The 19717-nt window shown below is 56.8% G+C and overlaps 1 protein-coding gene across 5 annotated transcripts in view; it reads left to right on the plus strand.

The window, feature by feature from the left end:
* Window positions 1-19717, plus strand: part of DAB2IP (DAB2 interacting protein) — a 174064-nt gene that overhangs the window by 98725 nt on the left and 55622 nt on the right. For 4 of the 5 annotated variants that reach the window (XM_037494980.2, XM_037494982.2, XM_037494979.2 and 1 more), the window contains exon 3: window positions 3698-3825. The exons of the other annotated variant lie outside the window; for it this stretch is intronic. In XM_037494980.2, the coding sequence (XP_037350877.1) occupies window positions 3698-3825 (128 nt within the window). The remainder of the gene's footprint in view (window positions 1-3697; window positions 3826-19717) is intronic. 5 annotated transcript variants of the gene reach the window in all.

The following is a 19717-nucleotide window of genomic DNA, read 5'->3' on the forward strand; positions in this document are numbered from 1 at the left end:
TCCCAAGCATGTTCATTCATTCACGAGGCGTGCCACTAGCCCCATCTCTGCTGCCAGGGGGCTTTTGGGTACCTGGGGGGCCCACACTCCCACCTTCCCAGGGCAAAAATGGGTGGTTGTGCTAGAACTAGCCTCAATAGTAATCATAGTGAGGCTGGCAGATGAGGTTGGTGGCTTCATATTTACCATTTTCCTGGTAATGTCTTACCTCACTTGTTCCTCCCACAACTCTGTAGGCAGCATCAGCCCATTTTATAGATGGGGACACTGGGCTTGGAGACATCCTGTAGCTTGTCCACAGCATGAGCAAAGAATGGAACGGGAATGATGTGAAAGGACTTGAACTGGCTCAAGGGGTGGTTTATGTGATCCGGGTGGCCTCCTGGTTAAGATGGACAAAATCAGGCCTTGAGGGTGTAGAAAGGGGGTGTCCAGAGCCTGTGGGAAGGCAGGGGCGTGCTTGCAGAAACCGCATCTAACCTCACATATGGACTCAACATATGTAACTGCAAACTGAATATTGTTTTTTTTTTTAACAATCTTGCACATTTATGTGGCGAGTCACCGTGAGAATAACATTTGCTTGTGTGGAGTACTGCAGTGTGTTATGCTCTGAGTCTAGAGCTTTGTTAGCTATGTCTGTCCTGCTTAATCCTCAAGGCAGCCCTCTACCCACTTCAGGGAGATGGCTGAGCTTCCTGCCATCCCAGCCAGGGAGGGGTCTGGGGACTAGCCGTGAGTCCTGGTTGCTTGCCCCCAGCTCCCAGCGCTCAGCTACCAGGCTGTCATCGGGCTCCACAACAGTCCTAGAAAGTGGCTTCAAGAACCTTTGTTTTATGAAAGAAGGGACACATTTGCCCACTGTCCCTCATTAATGGTTAACTGGAGTCTAGTCGGGTCTTTTCCATGAGTTGGAGCTGCAGCTGCCTCCAGAAATGTCTCTGGGGATGCCTGTGAAGAGTCAGGGGAAAATACATCTTCTCTTGGCCCGGGACTGGGTGATAAGCTGCCCTTGTCTCTCCATGCCATGAAGGAGGTCAGTAAGAAGGCTGTGAGGCTGGGAAAGGAAGGACACTGTAGCCTGGAGTCTTTGATTAACCTTGCTGTGTCATCTTAGGAAAGTCCCTTCACCTCTCTGGCCCTCATTCACCCTCTGGAACCCAGCCTTTTGGATCTGAGTCCCCTTCCAGCTGTGGCTTGCCTGATGATAAGCGTTCCTTAAGCCTGCTATACCAGGGCCCTAAGCTGGGGCCACTGGAGGACATGTGTGTGTGTGTGTGTGTGTGTGTTTGTGTGTTTTGGGGGGGGGAAACCCTCCCCATTCCACTGAAGATCACTCTCAGGCCTCCTGTTACTCTGGACACTGCTCACCACCATAGTGTTTCTGGCTATCTCCGGGGGGTCACTATGTCCAGCACATGATAGGCGCTCCGTAAATGTTGAGGGAGTAATGGCACAGAGAATTGAGGCATCCCCAGGTTAGTGTCAGTTTCAGTGGGGGAAGGTAGGTTCAGAGTAGGCCTCTACGGGACGGCTGCTGGTCAGAGGAGCATTAAGTGTAGGGGAGGGAGAGGGCAAGAAGTGACACACGTATTGCTCAGCCTCCTAGAAGGAGGAAAACTCTTTATTTTACTTTTTTTGGTAAAGCTCAGAAATAGGATAAAGCTGTCATTATTGCTACATAATGAGCTCCATAAATTGGGAAACGTTTCATGGTTCATTGTAGTGCGAGAGTCTAGAAATGGTGAAATTTTATCAGCGTAGAAAATAAAAACCAAGAAAGAGTACAAGCCCATTGGGGGAACCTACCTGACAACAACACCTGTGAGAGAAGAACCCATCCAAGTTTGCCAGCTGCACCCTCCTGCCCCCATTCCTGGTGAGAGGCCAATGCTTCTGTGAAGTCCCTGCTTGGTGCTGTGCCTTCCCTGGCCACCATCTGCGTCCCTTTACATTAGGCTTTGCCCTCTGGAGGCTGGTCCCTCCTGCAGCCCCCTAACACCTAAGAGATAGTTACTGACCTGCAGCTGAGTAGAGCAGAGCACCCTGATGCATAAAGCCAAGGTGCAGAGGTGAGAGGCATGGGCCTCCACTACCTGCGAAGGCCTCTGGAGTTTCAGCCGGCCCCTGAGGGATGTGGGTACAGCATTTGACAGGTGTCCCCAGGCATAGGTCTCCTCTGGGTGTGAGAGATTGAGGGGCACAAAAGAATAGGGAGAGAAAGATTAAAAAAAGGATAGGCTGAAGAGGTGGCAGAAGAGGGAGTCCTGGGCGAAAAGTTCAGGCATTAGGCAGGCCTGGAAGCTGTGTCCTTGGGCCTGTCATTTTATCTCTCTGAGCAAGATTTCTTCATGTGTAGGAAGGGCTAATGTTTCTCTGTCCTTTTCTGAGCCTGTGGATAACATGAGATGTTGTGTACAGCCAGCGTTTGACCCCCTGATGTCTAGGTGCTGGGGCCAGATGGACAGATGCAGCACAGGGCATGGCCTGCAGCAAACATCCACCCCTAACCGCTGGACCAGAAGGGCCACCAAGCCTACCAGCTAGTTTAGGAAGGGTAAAATGTAGCGATTACATTGTGTCCAACATTGACATCAGAATCAGTGCATGTCCCTTGCACCTGGAATTGAGGCTGGGTGGGTGAGTCCTCCGAACCCCTCTCTGAAAACCCCTCCCTAAGAAAATCCTCCTTCCCCCCCAGTTTTCCTCTCTCCCCTCTCCTGCAGGGTTCAAGTCCAGACAGTGGCCCTTGAACCCCAAAATCGGCCCCCTCACCTGTAAAGCGAGCACAGGTCCAACCTTACACCCAACACTCCCCTCCTACCTTGGACCAGGAGCTCCTGGGGCTGTGCGGAGGTCAAGACAGCCTGGCAGATGGATGAATAGCTGAATCCCCCCCCCCTTTGGCAATACCCCCCCATGGACCATCAGTCACGAATAGGCCCCAGCCGGCCCCTAGAGAAGGCGCAGTTTTCCCTCAGCCTTGGCTCCAAGTCTTAAAGCATGGAATGGGGCGCTCAGGCAGGCACCAGGCCCCCTGTCCCCACGATGTTGCCCCAGCCGGGGCGCAGCGTTGCAGGCAAGGGACTCTCCCCGAGGAAGGCAGGGCACCCAGGTTTGGGGTGCAGGTGGGCGCCGACCGGTTGGCCCTCTCTGGGCCCAGCGCCTGCCCCCCCAGCCCTGCGGAGCGCCCCGGGACTGGGAACACGCGCCCCCGTGGGAGGCGGCAGGCGCTCTGGCAACCGGGGTTGGGGTGCGGGGTGCGGGTTCCCCAAGGTGGGTGGGGGGCGTGACTGCGGGCAGGGAAGAGGAGGCGAGGGGACCGCGGGCCTCCGCGTCCCGGGGGCGTCGCCTCCCCGCCCCTCCACCCCGCGCCCCCACGGCCCGCGCCCGGGGGGCTCGGGCGGCCTCGGCCGCGGCCGGCGCGACTCGGCTCGGCGTCGCCATGGCAACAGCGGCTTAGGGGGCGGGGCGACGTGGCGGGCGGCGGGCGGGGTGGGCTGGGCCGCGCGGCGCGGGCCGAGCCGTCGGCGCTCGGGCGGGCTCCGGGCGGGCTCCGGGCGGGCTCCGGGCGGGCGGGCGGCGCGGGCCGCGAGCTGCTGGGGCCGACCCGACCCGGCCCGCCCTGGGCCGCGCGGCCGCCCGCGAGAGGGCCGGGCCCGCCGCGCTCACCGCCCCTCCCCTGTCGCCCCGCCAGGGCTTCCTCAGCCGCCGCCTCAAGGGCTCCATCAAGCGCACCAAGAGCCAGCCCAAGCTGGACCGCAACCACAGCTTCCGCCGCGTCCTGCCCGGGTTCCGGAGCGCCGCCGCCGCGGACAATGAGAGGTGAGCGCGCGGCCCGGCGGCGCGGGGACAAAGCGGGGCCCGGCCGGGCGCGGGGGCGCCGCCCGCGGCAACTTGTGGGGCCGCCGGGGAGGACCGGGGCTCCCGCCGGGCCGGGAGGGGCCGCGGCCGGCCGGCCGGCGGGAAGCGCCCTCGCCTCGCCTCGCCTCGCCTCGCCGGGAAGTCCCGTGCCCGGGGCGCATTGTTCCCCCCGGGGCGCTGCCCGCCCCCCGCCCCGGCCCCGAGCCCCCCCGCCCCCGGGGGTCCTGCTCGGAGGGCTCTTCGGCCGGGCTTCGCGGAGACCCGCGGTGAGGCGCCGGGCGGACATCTGGAGGGGAGGAGCCGGGGCCGGCGCTCCGGGGGCGCATCTGCGCTAAGTAGGGCGCCGCGCTGCCCGCGCGGGGGGCCCCCCCGAGAGCCCGGGGCGTCCCCCCAGGCCGGGGGAGAATGGCCTCGCCTCTCCCGCTCCCGCCTGGGCAGCGGCTTCCCTCCCTCGCCTCTCCGCTCCCAGGGGTATCTCCTGCGCCCTGTTTCCTTTTCCCAGGCAAGTCGGGAGCAGGTGTGGAAATCCCGGGGGGAGGTGGCGTGTGGGGCAGAGGAGGAGCAGGGGGAGGTGGCTCAGCTCGCCGGGAGTCCCAGGCGGGGAGCACAGGCTTCAGCTCGCAAGGGCAAGCCACGCCGTCCTCGTGCAGGGGCACTAGGCGGACACAGCCTTTTGGGGCCCAGGTTCCCCTCCTTGAGCTCTGCCAGCCCCGGCACCTTTCCACTTGGGCACAGACGGGGCTGGATTCCGGTGCCAGTTCGAACGTGTCCCTGCTCAGCTCATGGAGGAGGAAGAACAGGCAGGGACCAAGGCACCTTTTCAGCATTCAGATGTCTGTCTCAGGTCCCTGGCATCTGCCTTCATGGGGCTGTGCCCGTGTGTGCGATTGGCAGGTTGGCACTCCCTGTAGGGGAGGCACAGGTAGAATTAAAATGTCTCTTCCCTCCCCCTTGCTTCCAGCAGGCAGATGAGTACAAGTTATAGCCCAACTGCTGCCCAAGGTTGAATGCTGTTTAGCTGACCCCTAGCATCTTCCCCAGAGTACCCCTCCCAGCCCCCCGTAGAATTACTAGACCTTTCATTTCCATCGTCCGCCTGGAGCTGCTCTCCAGTGCTTCCCCACTGCTGCTTGCAGCTGGTTTCCTGCCCCAGCTGCCAAACCCAGCCCAAGGCAGGACCCTCAGCCCTTCGCTGATGGCCATGGTGCCCCAGGGGACCAGGTGTGCCCTGGCAGGAAGATGCAGCCAGACCAGAACTCAACGCTGGGCGCAGCCACTGCGTCTTTGAAAATCTCGCTTCCCATCTTTGTTATTGTCTGGGCGGCAGGCCACCCGGTTTGCTGCCTTCCTCCCTCCGCCTGCCCCCCCTCCCCTGCCTTCAGCTCTCTCCCCCAGGAACATGCCCTTCTCCACGATTTCCTTGGCGGGGGTCAGGACCCTCTGCACCCGCATGCGGGGGCTTGTGTACGTACCCATTTTGTGTGCATGTATTGGTTGTCCTGGGAGCCGGAGAGACAGCCCTTGGCCCGACCTCTGAGTGTGTCTGCCCTCCCGAGAGCAGACAGCGTGCATGCCGTGTTTACCTCCCTCCAGTGGGAGCCTGCGCTGAGAACCGGCAAGCGCTCAGCTGGCAACCCCGACTGGTTGGGGTATGGCCGAGATGACCTCATGCAAGTCCTGCCCAGCTTGGCCTTAGACCAGACTTGCCACATGCCGAAGGGGTGCAGAGTGGGGGGCTGAGAGCGAAGCTACAGCCCATTTTTAGAAATGGTGGTGAACGGTAGCGGTTGGAGCGGGATGTCACTGGCAGTGGTGTGGAATTGTCTTATTAATTTTCTATAAACAAAATCTGGCTTGGTGGCTTCTCTGGCAAGGAAGGGAGCCCAGATTTCCCACGGACCGCAGAGAGACTGAGTTTGAAAACCCTCTGCCCATCTTGGAGCTGAAATAGGCTTTGCCAGGACTGGGGTCTCCTGATTTGCTGCTTTGCTTGGAGATAGATTTTTTCCGGCTGCCGCTGGGATGGAAGCCGGGATGGACGGGCAGATAACCCTCCGGGGCAGCCCCTGGAGTCATCCTGTGTGGAGATGAGTGAGTAAAGCCAACTGTGGTGACTCCCTTCCCACCTGAAGCTCATGGTCAGACCTGGGTGAGTGGAGAGGCACCTCCTCTCCTCTGACCAGGTGTGGTCGTGCTGCCGTGTAGTCGTGTCGCCGTGTGGCCGTGTGGTCGTGTGGTCGAGGCTGGGAGGGCAGGACAGGCTGCCTTTGGCAGCAGGGAGGGGTTGATAAGGGCTCCATAGGACCCCCCTGCTGGGCTGTCCTGCTTTGGGTGGGGAGGGGATAATCTCAGTGAGGGGGGTGGCTGGGGGCTTCTAGGGTGTCCAGTGTGAGGGAGCGCTGGTCTGGATGCCCCCCACAGGGAGGAGTGCCTTGTGTGTCTCTACTGGGGTTCAGCTTTGGATGAAGTGGTCTGCATCATGGTTGCTGAACAGGCTTTGTTGCTTGCTCTCTGCCTGGTCCACAACTGCCGTGTTGGAGAGGTTAATTTTTTTAATTAATTTTTTTTTTTTTTTTTTTTTTTGTGCTGGAATTCTCTCATTGAGAGGCTGGAATCCAGTTGGTTCTGTGCTGGGATCTTTCAGCTCTGTGCGAAAGGCCTCGTTGCTGGTGTGGGGGTGCTGAACTTGGCTGGTTGGGGGGAGGGGGTGAAGTCTGTTGTGAGCCTGGGCCCACCAGCGTTGGGTGGGCACAGCTGGGCTCTGGGGGCCCCACAGGGGCTATTGGACAGGTTTAAACCCTGAAAAGGGCTGGGGTGGCGGGGAGGGAAGGGGAGGTTCCCAGTTGGTCTTCAAATCCCTGGGCTCTCCAGACGCTGATTTCTTCTTTGGAGGTTTTGGAGATAAGCACCGAGGACAGGTAATCATTACTCCTGGACAACAGAAATGAATCCTGCGCTGAGGCTTTCCAGGTGAAAGGTGCGCTGGCAGAAGCTGTTCTTTCTTGCAGGCTGGAAATGTTGCTGCTTCATTCAAAGGCTGTGTTATCGTTGGTCAGAGCGATCTAGGATGTGGTGATTCTGCTTTCCCAGAAAATAATTTCTAAGTCACTCATTTATTTATTCATGTTCCCGCGAAGCTGGGAGGGTCATCTGGCAGTATTATGTGCTTCTCAGCCCCTTTCTCCCTGATGCTGTTTCTGGGTGACTAGGGCCCCTCTGGCTCTCTACTGTCCCCCTACTCCTGTAGTTACTGTGAACCGACTGTACCCCCTGCCCACAATTCCCAGTCCACCTGCTGCAGGACTCATTTTATAACCCCCGAGCCCCAGTGCAGGTTCCGAGGCAGCTCTGAGTGGATTAGACTCATTCCCCGCCCATGAATGTGTGTGTTGCCCGGAGTTCCGGCACCTGCAAGTTACTAATGGTGGAAAGACTAGGGAGGGAGATAGTGGGGGTGGGGGATGAGGGCTTTCAGGGACCCTTGACTGGCAATAAGTAAACAAGAATCAGTTCTACCCCTGTGGGTGACCACTCCCTGGGGGGCAGGGAAGGAAGTGCCACTTGAAGAACAGGGACCAGGGACGAAGATGGCATGTGTCTGCCTACTTTGGTTGCTGGCAGTAGGTGTGGGAGGTCTGGTTTTTCTCCCGCTCTTCTTCCCCCACCCCCTACTGTAGACAGGGGTGCCTGGTCCTTCTCTGCTTTCCCCTGGGTACCAACATTGAGATGATCCTGCACTTCAGACAGTGCCAGGGAGTAACAGGAAGTATGCCATCTTTGAATTGGAAGCCAGGCATTCCTGCGCGAGTCTCTTCATCTTTCCAAGCCTCAGTTTGCACATCTGCATTATGGGGCGGAGGACAGTCATGTCGTTGGAAACAGCGTCAACATATTCAGTGTGAAGTTAATAAAAAGTGTGTCCTATTCAGTGCTGTTTCCTTAGCAACCAACACCGTCTTGCACCCATTGCTTAAGCATTTCTAATAGTTTATTAAATAAGCAGTAACAGATGACAGAAGCTAAGCCAATATAATGTTTCCAAGAAGTGGTAATTAATACTGGCTGGGAAAAGTCACTTCATCTCAGTAAACCTCCGTTTCCTCGTCTGCAGTGTGGGGATAGCAGGCAGCCATCATTCAGCGTGCTCAGGACATCAAGAGATGCCAGATGCTGCTCTCTCTCCTCCTGGAGCGGTTCACTGCCCTGGAACACACACCTGGGGAAGCAGACCTCTCCTATGTGTGTTTTAAAACCTGTCTTTAAAGCTCGTTGTCCCGACCTACATTTGGGCCATGCTTGTTTTTAATCATTTTGGTATTTAGGTGATGTCTAGCTTTTCTCTATTAAAAATGATGCTGGTATTTAAGTCCTTGAATGTTTATCTTTGTTTACATCTGGTTGTTTCCATAGGATAAAGTCTTAGGAAAGGGATTTCTAGGTCAAAGAATATGGGCAGTTGGAAGCTTTTGATAAAAATAAAAATCCCCCCTATGGAAAACCTACACACACACACACACACACACACACACACACACACACACACACACCCCCCCCCCCACCCTCTACCCCAACCTTCCAGTGATTCTTGACAGTACTCACCTGTTTCCTCACACCTGAGAAAAGTTTGGGTGTCATCAGTAATCTTGGTTATTCATATAGGCAGAAAGGCAGGATTGCCTGTTAGTGACTGAATATTCTTTTCCTGAGTTTAGTGGCCAGTAGAGCTGCTGCTTTTGAGGCTTGTCTATTCCTGTCCTTCGCTTTCTGAACATTCTGACAAGCCCTTTACAGGCGCCTTGGTTGCCCTGTTTGGCCTCCCTCGGCTCTGAGAGACCCTGGGTAGGTGGATCTTGGTTAAATGGGCCTCCGCCTTCCGAGAAGTATGGCAGGGAATTCATTAATTACCTGCCAGGAAGACTTACCCAGCTCCCCCCTCCCCTTCCCTGCTCTCCATAAGGGAATCAGATTTAATTCTTAATCTGATAATTATCATAAGGAGGCCTGGCATTTACACAGCACTTGGAGAGGTCTTCACCCTACAGGGTGGGCGGGCAGTGAGGGGATGTTGGCTCCGGGACCCCGAGGCCCACCGTCAGCAGCAGGCAGGTGGGAGCAGCGCGGAAGCGAGGCCTTGTGACCAGGCGCTGGCCACTTGCAGCAGGGCGCTTGGAGCCCCACGGGCACCTTTGGGAGCAGGGCTGTCCGGAGGCCACATAGGAGGACGTGATTTTGAGCCTCATCTCCAGAAAGGGAGGGGAAAGCTCTGACCCAGACAGAGAGAAGAACCAATTTATTTTTTGCTTTCTCATTTTTATCACATTCCTTTTAGATCTGCGGCTCCCTCGTGTATCTTCAGAGATGTGAGCCGGGCAATATTTTTAGGAACGGTGGAAATTAGCTAGTGAGACTGGATCATCCCCAGCCTGGGGTTTCAAAGGCTGGAGAAGCCTTTCGTCTCCAAGCATCTGTAGCAGGTGTGCATCTGTGAGCGCATGGTTTCGTATGTCTTGCGAGTGTGCACCTGTCCTCGTGAAGGTGTTTGTATGTTCTGTGTGCACGCCTGAGCATTTGAAATGAGTACGCTCATGTAAAGCATTTGGTACAGCACCTGGCGCTTCCCATTGGGTTGAACCATGTAAAGTGACTCTGCAGGTGAGGCATGGACATAGGGCGCACCTAAGAAGTGCTCAGTGACTGTTGGCTACCCCTGTTGTTACTGTGTGTTTTCTTAGGCGTATGTGTCTCCAGCATATGCGTGTGTGGGTAGTATATTCTGAGTTCAGCTCTTGCATGTGTATCTGCGTGTGTGGTTTCTATCTGGATATGTGGCCACAGAGCAGGCCAGGTTTGTGGACAAACTGCCCACCTTGGAGAAGACATCCCCTGGCTCAGCATGTACCGGGCCACCCTCTTGATTCCTTTTAGCCTGTCGGTGCTGGCAGAGCCCAGGCCTGGGGTGCTGTGGGGCCCATCACATTCTCCCCCAAGTAACCCTACCTATTTCCAGGCCCCAGTTCTGAGGCTATGCAAATTGACTCTTTAATGGAATTCTTTCACAAAATATTACTTGAACCAGAAAGTTAATTACCAGGCTCTAATTAATGGCTATTTTAGAAGGCCACAGACGAGAGCTGGAGATCATAGGGAGAAAGCAAGAAGGCAAACGTCCAGCTCCCCTGGCCAGCATGCTGACTCCTGCCTCCTCACTTCTCCCCTGCTCTGTGGGTTAGCCCACGACCCCTGGGTGAAGAAGCACCCTTGTCCCAAGAACCTCTGGCTTTCAAGTGCTCTGGTCACCGATCTGCCATCAGTGAGGGGCAGCCTGGGCCTTGTCCCCAGCCTGGGGGGTATGAGAAGCCATGGATAGCAAGTCCGGACTGTGGGGAGGGGCAGCGGGTCTTTCGAGGCTATTGAGCAGCCAGGAGACATGCCCCAGGTCAGGGCTGTGGCAGGGAGGGACAGTCACTGGCCACTCTGCCTGAAACTAACCCCTTTCCCACACCTTCAGGCACTTTCAGGCTGCTGCCTGCCCGCCTCCCTCCCCAAGAGTCTGAGCTTCCAGGGCCAGCTTCCACCAGGGGCCTGGCTCTCCGTGCTTCCCCCTCAGTGCTCAGTGTGGAGTCACCTGTGGTCATCCCTTTCCACCTCCAGGTCAGACTGAAAGGCCAGAGCTTTTTGTGATGGGAATAATGTGGGTGTTGTCCCTCCCTGCTGGGGTTGCCAGGAAGTGTGGCCCATTTTCCCATCCCCTCCTCAGAGAGGGGAATGTCTGCCTTCTCTGGGTATGAGCTGTAGGTGTGTGGGTGCACAGCATCCAGCTGCCTACCACATCTTGTCTGCAGGCCACACCACATGCCATCCAGCCATGCACATGTCAGAACCGTCCTTGGTGTTTGGAAGGCAAGTCCCGTGGAAGCCCCCAGAGGCGCACCACTGATTGCTTCTGAGCCAGGCAGGTGGTGTATAAGACCCAGGCATGGGGGGAGGCAGGATTCCTACCTGCGAGGGGCAGACCGCCTGGGGATAACCCTGACCATTCCTGGGGAAGTATAAGCATGACCCCAAGACTGGAGGTTAAGCCTGATCCTGGGGACATGCCAAGAATAGGGCCTGTCTGCCTACCTCCTTGCACCTGACTCTTGGGGTTGTCCCCTTGAAGACCTCAGCGGATAACCATGGGCTGGTTGAGGCTTAATGGAGGCACCCGAGGAATAACTAAATGCTTTGGATTTTTAAAAGGAGGGGTCCGAGGGCAGCCTCAAGGCCCTGCTCCTTAGAAGTTCTTCAGAGTCAGCCCGAGCAGGAGCATCCTCCTGCTGCCACTCATTCAGCGACTGCCACAGGCTCAGCTGGAGCCGGCAGAGCACAGGAGTTGCAGGAACTTGGCTTCCAGGCCTGACTCTTGCTCAGTTAGTGTGATTAACAGAGAAGCCATGGAGCGCTGAGTCTCAGTTTTCCTGTCACCCAAGTGGGACTAGTGGGACAGGAATTGGCCCAGACAGAGGTAGTTGTACATGACCCCGCCCGATGGGGTGCCATGAGTGCTGTTATTCCTTATCACGGTGCTCCTCCACCTCTGTTTTCTGGTGGACAGCCCCCGAGGGGGAGGCTGAGGATTCTCCTCCAGCCCCTGTCCCAGCTGGTTCTGCCACTGCCCAGGTAACCCTGGGATGTCACCTCCCTGCTGCCCTCACCTTTCCCGCACCCTCAGTGTGTTGGGCAGAGATAGAGATGCCACCCTGGTAGCGCAGGCCCTAATTCGATGTGACGTTGTCGTGGGGAGTTTTCATACCGAGGGCAGTGAATTATTACAGCATCTCCCTGTGCCCACTGACTAAAGGGAAGTTAATTTCATGCTCTGTCTTTTTGACACTCATAATCAAAGCGTTGTATTGCAGCTGCAGACTGTTAGCATGTGAGGGATGTGTGAGCCTCAACAATTACTGTTCCCTGCGGGGGGGCGGGGGGCATTGATTAATAGATTGTTCACATCTGTACCCCCTCTCTTCCTTAGTCCCCTTCTTGCCTTCTTTCTCCCTTTTCAACTGATTTCATCCGGAAATTCAGTGTCAGAATTGGCTCTGACCCACACCCCACTTCTGTCTCAGAAGTCGAGGAACTAGTCCCTGAGCCTGACTGGCTCACCCCAGGGAAGACCCCTCTGAAGGGTGACAGGCTGGGACCCCTGATAAAGTGCAGATTCTCAGGCACCGCCGCAGACCTTTCAAGTTAGACTCTCTAGAGGAGTAATCGTGTTCCCCGGTGTTTGAGAACCAGTGCTCAAGTTATGAATCTCATTTGCAGATTGCAAGAGTTGTGCCCCAGCTGTGTGCCACCTACTTGCCTAGGCATTGCCCATGCTGTGTTCTTATTCATTCCTCGTAGTAAAGGGTTTTTTTGTATCCTACTTCATAGGTGTAGAAACAGACTTCAAGTCAGGAAAATTCCTGGGGCAAAATCATACATTGGGGGATCCCACCCCCGCAGTCCAATCTCTGGTTGATGCTGGAACTCTCCCCACTAGCATGCCTTTCTTTTCATCGTTGTGAGACTTTTTTTTTTTAAAAGATTTATTTATTTATGCATACAAGAACTAGGGTACAGGCCAGAGGGGTGTGTGTGTGGTGGGGGCGCGTTTGAGAGGATTCACCAGAGACAGAGTGAGGAACAGAACAGGCAGACTGACTGAATACACTGCTGAGGGGAGCAGCAGGCGAGTCAGGAGAGGTCTGTTGTGCCATGTGGGTAGCTCCCTGGCCGGCCAGGGATCGAACTCGTGCTGCAGAGGCTGCGGACAGCTTCATAGGTTGCGTCTTAACTGCTTGCGCCACCAGGGATGCCCCTGGTTGTGAGACTTTTTGAATAAACCTTCCCCTCTCAGGGGAGTGTCTGTATCTCCTCTAGCATAGGGCCCCCCCCCCCTATAACAGACTCTTTCACACCAGCCTTCTGGGTCACCCAAGGGTGCCTGGAGCAGTCAGGCATTTATGGCCATGATCTGCATTTTACAGGAGTGGATGAGGCTCAGAGAGGTGTGGGGCAGAGCTGGCATTGGAACTTGTCTCCCAACTCCAGGCTCCATGCGCGGCCACCTGTGTCACAGAAGCCCATTCCTCTTGCCCAGTCCCTGGTTGCAGGTGGGGAAGCTGGAGTTCAGAGAAGCCTGGTTGCTTACGAGGATCTGGTGAGTGGCAGTGATGCCCTTCAAGCTCAGGTCCACTCAAAAGAATCTGGGGGTTGGGGCGGAGGGAAGGGAGAGTCTGGCCTGTGGGGCATGGAGCTGGAACGGGAACCCGTGGCTGCCCTACTCCGAGCTCCTTGCCCTGCACCTCTGGTTGCTGGAAGGAAGCTGCTAGCCCGGGGGGGTCAAGCTTCCTCGCCTTTGCTGCTGGGCTTCAGGTCTTGAGCCCTTGGAGCTGTCAGAATGGAGCCCCTGGCGGGGAGCGGGACCCAGCGCTTTCCCCTCTCTGCTGGCCCTGGCGAGCTTCTCGTGGTGCTGTGATAGCTGCCCGCAGTGGCCACTTCTGCTGGACCAGACTCTGCTTCCAGGGCCTCCACCCACATTTTCTCATTCCATCCTTACAGCGGCACTGTGAAGGAGCAGGGCCATTACTGTCCTCATTTTACAGAGGAGAAAATTGAGGCCAGAGAGACTTGAGCAACCTGGCCTTCTCACACAGCCCCCTAAGTGGCTGAGCTGGGACTCCCACTCTGGCTTTATTTATAGTAACCCCAGGTCTGGCTTTATGACACGGGGCCCCCGCACCAACCACCATCCCGTACGGTCTCTGTTCCTACGCTCCGCTTACAGACAGCTGGCTCGGTCAGTGATAACATCCATCACCTCCTGCCACTTAGGGAGCGGGCGCTGCCTGCTGGCCTCTGCATTGCTCGGGCATCGTCTCTGAGCCTCTTTTCATCCTCCTCCCATCCCATGGGTGACGAGACTGGCTTTGGAGGGAGTAAAGGTCCTTCTCAGGCATTTCCCTGGTGCTGGAAATAGAAGCTTTGTACCTGGGAGCCAGCTCCAGGGCCCTGTGCTGCTCCTTGTCCTCAGGGGGCCCGAGTGCTGTGCGCTTTGACTCTCCTGGTTGGCAGCCAGGGGAGCGCTCCACAGCTGGAGTGGCAGAGCGAGGCTTCCAGTCCAGGAGCCAACTCCGTGTGCACCTACCTCTGCACAGCCCTGGCTGCTCGCAGGTCTGCCCACGAGGAGACTGAGGCTCTGACAGGTTGAGTCGGTCAGCTTGTGTGGGACAGAGCGAGGTTTTGCACCTCGGTCTTTACAAAGTGTTTTCCTCCCTTCTGCCTGGGAGGATGTGGCGGCTGGGAGGCTGGGGGCTGTCCGGGCTGTACTCTTGAGGAGGTGGGGTGGCAGTGGAGGCCGGCCTTCCTCCTGGCCTCCGTGGGTGGGGGCGCCATGTGAGGGTAGGTGGCTGCCGCCCTTATTCTGCAGCCTGTCAGTGATGCTGTGAGTGTCTCTATCCATGGGCCTTCCCGAGCTCTGGGCTCCCACATCTTTTTTCCTCCTGGCGGAGCTGATGAGCTGTGGTTGCATTTGGATCCACTGATTTTTGAGGCTGGGTAAGGTGGGGCTGTTGGCCATGGCAGGCCAATGGCCTCGCCCGGGGCCTTCTTTTCCTCCCAGGTCAGGATGCAGAGGTTCGTCATTGCCTAGGAGGAGGGAGGGGGGACAGTATACTGGTGGGCAGTGACTCCGCTGACTAACCATGGCTCTGGGCCTGTGGGGAGATGGGTGAGGCTGGCGCTGAGCTCCGGCTGAGGTCTGTGATGCTGGCTGCAGCCGCGCTTCTCACAGGCTGACTCTCTGGAGTGGAGATGCACTGGGCACAACTGCCCGGTCTGGGAAGTGGGCACTGGCTGTGGGCAGTGGCTGTGCCGTGGCCTGGTGGTCTGTCGAGAGCCCTGCCCAGCCGGCCTGAGGTGGTCTTGTCCGGTTGCCCTCAGCATGTGACGTGCACATTTTGGATGGCTTTTTTTTATGAGAATGGTGAAAACCTACTCCAAGGAATTTCAGGTTCAAGGGACGCTGGAGCTGGAGGGGGACTTAGCGAGCATCTGTCCACAGTTGACTGGAAGTTATCATCCACAGCCCCGTGGCAGCCTCATCATGGGGGATCTTTGTGTGATACAGGACACTAGAGACCCCTGGAGGTCCCGTGGTGGGGAAACTGGCTCTATCTTGTTGAACCTGGGGTTCCTGTTCCCCACCTGCGGCAGCCATCATCCGTGGGGCAGCAGTGTTTGCGGAACATTGTGAATTTGTGGTGCTGCCTCCCTTACAGTGTGCTCTGTAAGAGGGGCTTTGGCAGTTTGCCCTGTCTTCAGGGTCTACAGGAGTAAGCCCTGGATGATGGCAGTGCCAAGCAGCAGGTATGGGGTATGATTTGGGGGAGGAAGAGTCATCCCCAGGCCCACAGGTTCACTCCTCAGAGCAGCTGGCAGCTGTCCTGTATGTGGATGGGACCTGACTCTGGTCAGAATCCTCCGAGGACCCAGATAAGGGGGGGTATTCCCTCTTTGTGGGCTGTCTTGATACCCAGCAGCATTGGCTGTGGGCATCCCCGCCCCCCTGGACTCCTGCAGAAGGCAGCAGGCGGGCAGAGGCTGCCCGCTGATTTGCATAATTGTGCTGTCCCCTGAATAATTAATAAAGCTCTGTCCTTGCTGGGAGCAAAGTCTGCACCATTATGGATGGGTTTGCCAGAGCTCTTCCAGGGGGCTGATGGTTCCCGGACTCCTTGGCCCTTCCTGGCAGGGAGTCCCCCAGAGAGAAGAGAGGGCACTGGGTTGGGGTGTCCGTGTGGTTCCCATGGCATAGCAGTGGGCAGGCTGGGAGTGCATGCCACGTTCTTCCAGGATCCCCAGATGGGGACTCGGCCCATAGATGATTTGGAGCTCTGTGGTCTCCTGCTGCCTGTGGTCCCACAAACACGATCTTTTTTGAGATCTTTTCTGAGACATGATCGAGACTTAGTTCCTTTTCTGGTCACCCAGAGAAAGCACTGCGAGGAGAGGGTAGGGGTGGTGATGGTGCTTTGCAGGCCTGAGTAGGGAAGGTTGGGGTAGCCTGGGAGTGACTCTTATTTGTGGTTTCTGAGTCCCTTTTTATGGTGCTTCGTGAAGTGAATTTTCCCTCTGGGGATATGGCTTTGCCTCTTTATGCTAGAAAGAGAGGCGATGAGGACGTCTGCCAGTGCGTGTAGTTGGGGGAAGGTCGTATAGTTTTTCCAAGCTGGGGATGGACTTGGAAGGCCTTGCTTTCTTCCCTGCCTGCCCCCAGTCATTGCCCAGACAGTGGAGTGTTTCTCACACTGGCTTGCAAGGGCTAGCACGTTGTAGGTGTTAACGGGCACTTGGGATACGGGAATCTCCACGTCCAAACAGTGAACCAAAGATGGTGAGTGTCTTCACCACCCGACTGCCGGGAGCCTTTGCTGTGCCAGTGTGCATCTGGGTGTACTCGGGGTGCCGTTTCCCGTCCGCACGACCGTCCAGGTGCTGTTCACACATCCCCAGAGATGGGGCTGCCATGCCAGTGCTGCGTGGTGCCAACTTGGAAACTTCCTTTTGTTGAACTTCCCTGGCTAATGTTTTACATTTCTTAGTTGGCACTCACCCCAGCTAGGGAGGTGGCAGGTCCGGGATGATCCTGTTTTACGGGTAAGAAACTGAGGCTGACTTCCACCCACATGTGCTAGCTGGACTGCAGCCCTTCCCCTGGCCACCGGGAAACCATTTGTTTCTGGGTAAAGGTCAGTATATTGCTGGTGTGGGTCTTGGGACCTTGGGGGCCTGCCTGTTGCACTGACAGCCCCCATCCCTGCTTGCATGGTGTGTTACTGGGGGTGGGCAGTAGGCGGTAAGTTAAAACTTGTCTGGTAGTACCTGGCTGTGGGGCCTGGCTTAGGAGCCATACGCAGATGTGGGCACAGCACTGCCAGATGTCCCCTCGCAACCATCCCAAACTTCCACCCTTTCTCTCCTGGCTGGTCTTTTTTGTGGGTGGGCATGTTTAAAGGCCCCAAGAGCAGAATACAGGCTTATCTTGGGCTGGTGAGGTAGGAAGGAGGAGGGTGGGGGTTCAGCTGCCCTCTCTGTCTTTAGGCATTTCTGAGAGCCACTTTCTGAGGCCTGGTGGGTGGCCAGGGTGGGGTGAACCTATTTACGACAGCTAGGCTTGGGGTGTCCTGAGGCTGACTTAGACTGTTTTATGTCTCAGAAGTCTCCTTGGAGTCCACCATGAAAGGGACTGCGTTGTCCCCACTTGGAACATGGGTCCCCATAAGGATTTTAGTGAGTGCCAGGGTTTTAGTGGGTAAGCAGAAGCCCCCTGGGGAACGGGATTCTGCACTGCTGCGGTGCAAGCCTGCTTCAGGGAACCCAAGTGGGGGAGTCTGGATCTGGTGCCCTGACTTCTGGTGTGATCCCAGCAAGCCTCCTAAGCTCTGAACCTCCGCTCCTCATCTTTCCATGGCGCTGCTGCTGCGTGCGCCCCGGCCCGCCTCACCATACCTCTGTCATACCTCACGGGCACACTCCACACGGGCACACACCCTGCTTTTGCCCTTCTGTTGAGACCCTAGACTATCGCCAGCAGGTCTGGCCTAGCGCTCACGGGGTCTATCCCATCATGTGGCGGGAGACAGCCCAAGACAGGCATGAAGAGATGTTTGGGTGGACGTTTCTCCCACTCAGAAAATCAATATTCTGCGGCCTACCTAATTGCTCTGTTACTGCTAAATGAGTCATCGTGGAGGGAAAGTAGCAAATGCATTGTGAGATTAATGGGAGAAAATAGTTGGCAGATGACTTTGGTTTGCCTCTGAAACTCCGAGAAGGTGTAACTGAGAAATCTGGAGAGCTGTGGAGGCCAAGCCCCAGAAGCAGCTGTCGGCCTTGGAGGCTCCGGGTGCTGGAGGGTCTAAGGCCCTGTTGGGCACTGAATACTCTAGGGGCCCGAGTCGGGAGCTACTCATGGTGGGGTCTGGGGCAGCGATGGGATGGGTGCTCTGGGCGCGTGGCCCTAAGGAAAGGGATTGCTGTGCAGTTAGGGCCCTGATGTGCCCAGCACGGTGTTGGGCTGGAATAAAGTTGTCAGTGGGTAGCATGACATTGCAGTTGGTGCCAGTGTCCTGCTGGCCGTGAGAGCTCAGAGCTGGACGGGTTGCTCTGAAGGGGCGGGGGGATGGCTTCCCCGAGGAAGAGAGGAGAGCTGAAGTTTCAGGGAACAGCTTTCCGGACAGCGCTTGGGCAGACCCCGTGGCCTGAGAGCCCGGGCCTGAAGGAGCGCCTGAATGGCCTTCACCCTCATGCAGTCCCGGGAAGTGCACACAGCCTCCTTTTGCAAGTGAGGAAACCGAGACTAAAGGTGGTTAGGAGATTTGCCTGAGCCCCTAGGGCTGTAGATGCAGGGTCCGGAGTTGAACCTCGGCCCCTCACCTCCATGTGCAGGCGGAAGTGGGCGTGGGGAGGCATCAGAGGTGATCCCACAGTGTCCTGGATACAACTGAGCGTCATGGCGCCACAGGACCCGGTAAAAAGATTCATGCCTCATTGAGAGGGAGGGGTCAGATTCACGTGTTTAGGGTTGGCCCTGCAATCTAGCCGGCCCCCAGAAGATTCTGAGAGCCAGTCAAGTGTCCTGCACCCAGCAGTGCTCTCCTCCTTGGAAGATCCATGCCTCTGAGAGATGTGGGGGTGGGGTACAGCCTTATCAGGCTGCCTGTTCAACTTGAGGAGCCAGGACTCACTGTACCCCTAGAATCATGGGTAGGGCAGAGCTAGGTGGGCAGCTGAGCCCCATACTAGACAGGGACGCCTCTCGGGTGCTTCCCTGCTACTGAAAACCGAGTTTCAACCCAAATTCAGATCAGATTGGCTCTTCCCTTGCCCCACTCCAAATGGACCACAGTCCCACTGGCAGAGGCTCTGTTTATTTGGTCTGGCTAAGGAGCCCTGTCCAGAGGGCCCTTTGTCCCTTTTGTGAGATTCTGGATTTAGAAGAATTCTGGGTGGTTCTTCAGATGAACTGAACAGCAGGGTGTTAGACAGGGGACTGAGTTCTGTCCCAGCACTCCTGTGAGCTGCTAAAGGGGGATGCCACTGGTATCCCGGAGGAGTTGGTACCCACAGTTGGCTTTGTGGTCTTGTTCCTGCCCCCCCAGAGAAAGCCCAGCAGGCTGGACCACTCAGGTGCTGTTTCAGCATCCCTGCAATGGCTGTGACAGTCTTGGGTCTCCTTGCGGGTGGTGGCTGGCCCTCTGGTGGCAGACTCGGCCAGCCTGAGCTGGGCACATGTGAAGCAGGAGGGACTGACTGGGGTTTCTCCCTCACACTTAGTCTTCCACCTGTGTCACGGATGCACAGCAGAGTCCACAGCCCTTCGTTTCCACCCCAGGTGTGGGTACCCTGGCCACCTGTGCCTGTGGGGGCCTGTGGCTCTTCCCCTAAGCTTGATCCATGGCTCTCCTGCCCGGGTCTCTGGGCCGCGTGGTGGCAAGCGTGGCGGCTTGTCACCACGATTCTGATTGGTCAACCCTGCTGTCTCTCTCCTTAGTCAAGGGGGCCACTTAGCTGTTCTGGGGTTCCATTGGCCGCCACTGTGGCCTCTAATGGTTATCTGTGGGTGGGACTGTCTCCTTGGACCCCAGTGACTACCCAGCAGTCTCCCTGAAGGCGGGTCTCAGGTGCTCTGCCCTGCACACTTACCTTTTAGCAGACTCTTGCAAAGATGGCTCCATGGCCTCTCCTAAGCCTTCCCCCTCCCCACTTTGTCCCGCTGCTGCAAGAGGCACCTTGCACCCAGGTGATGCCGGAGTGTCTCATGGCAGAA

This window comes from Talpa occidentalis, unplaced genomic scaffold (assembly GCF_014898055.3).
Source record: "Talpa occidentalis isolate TD23 unplaced genomic scaffold, MPIMG_talOcc4v2.1 talOcc4.7, whole genome shotgun sequence".
Lineage (NCBI taxonomy): Eukaryota > Metazoa > Chordata > Mammalia > Eulipotyphla > Talpidae > Talpa > Talpa occidentalis.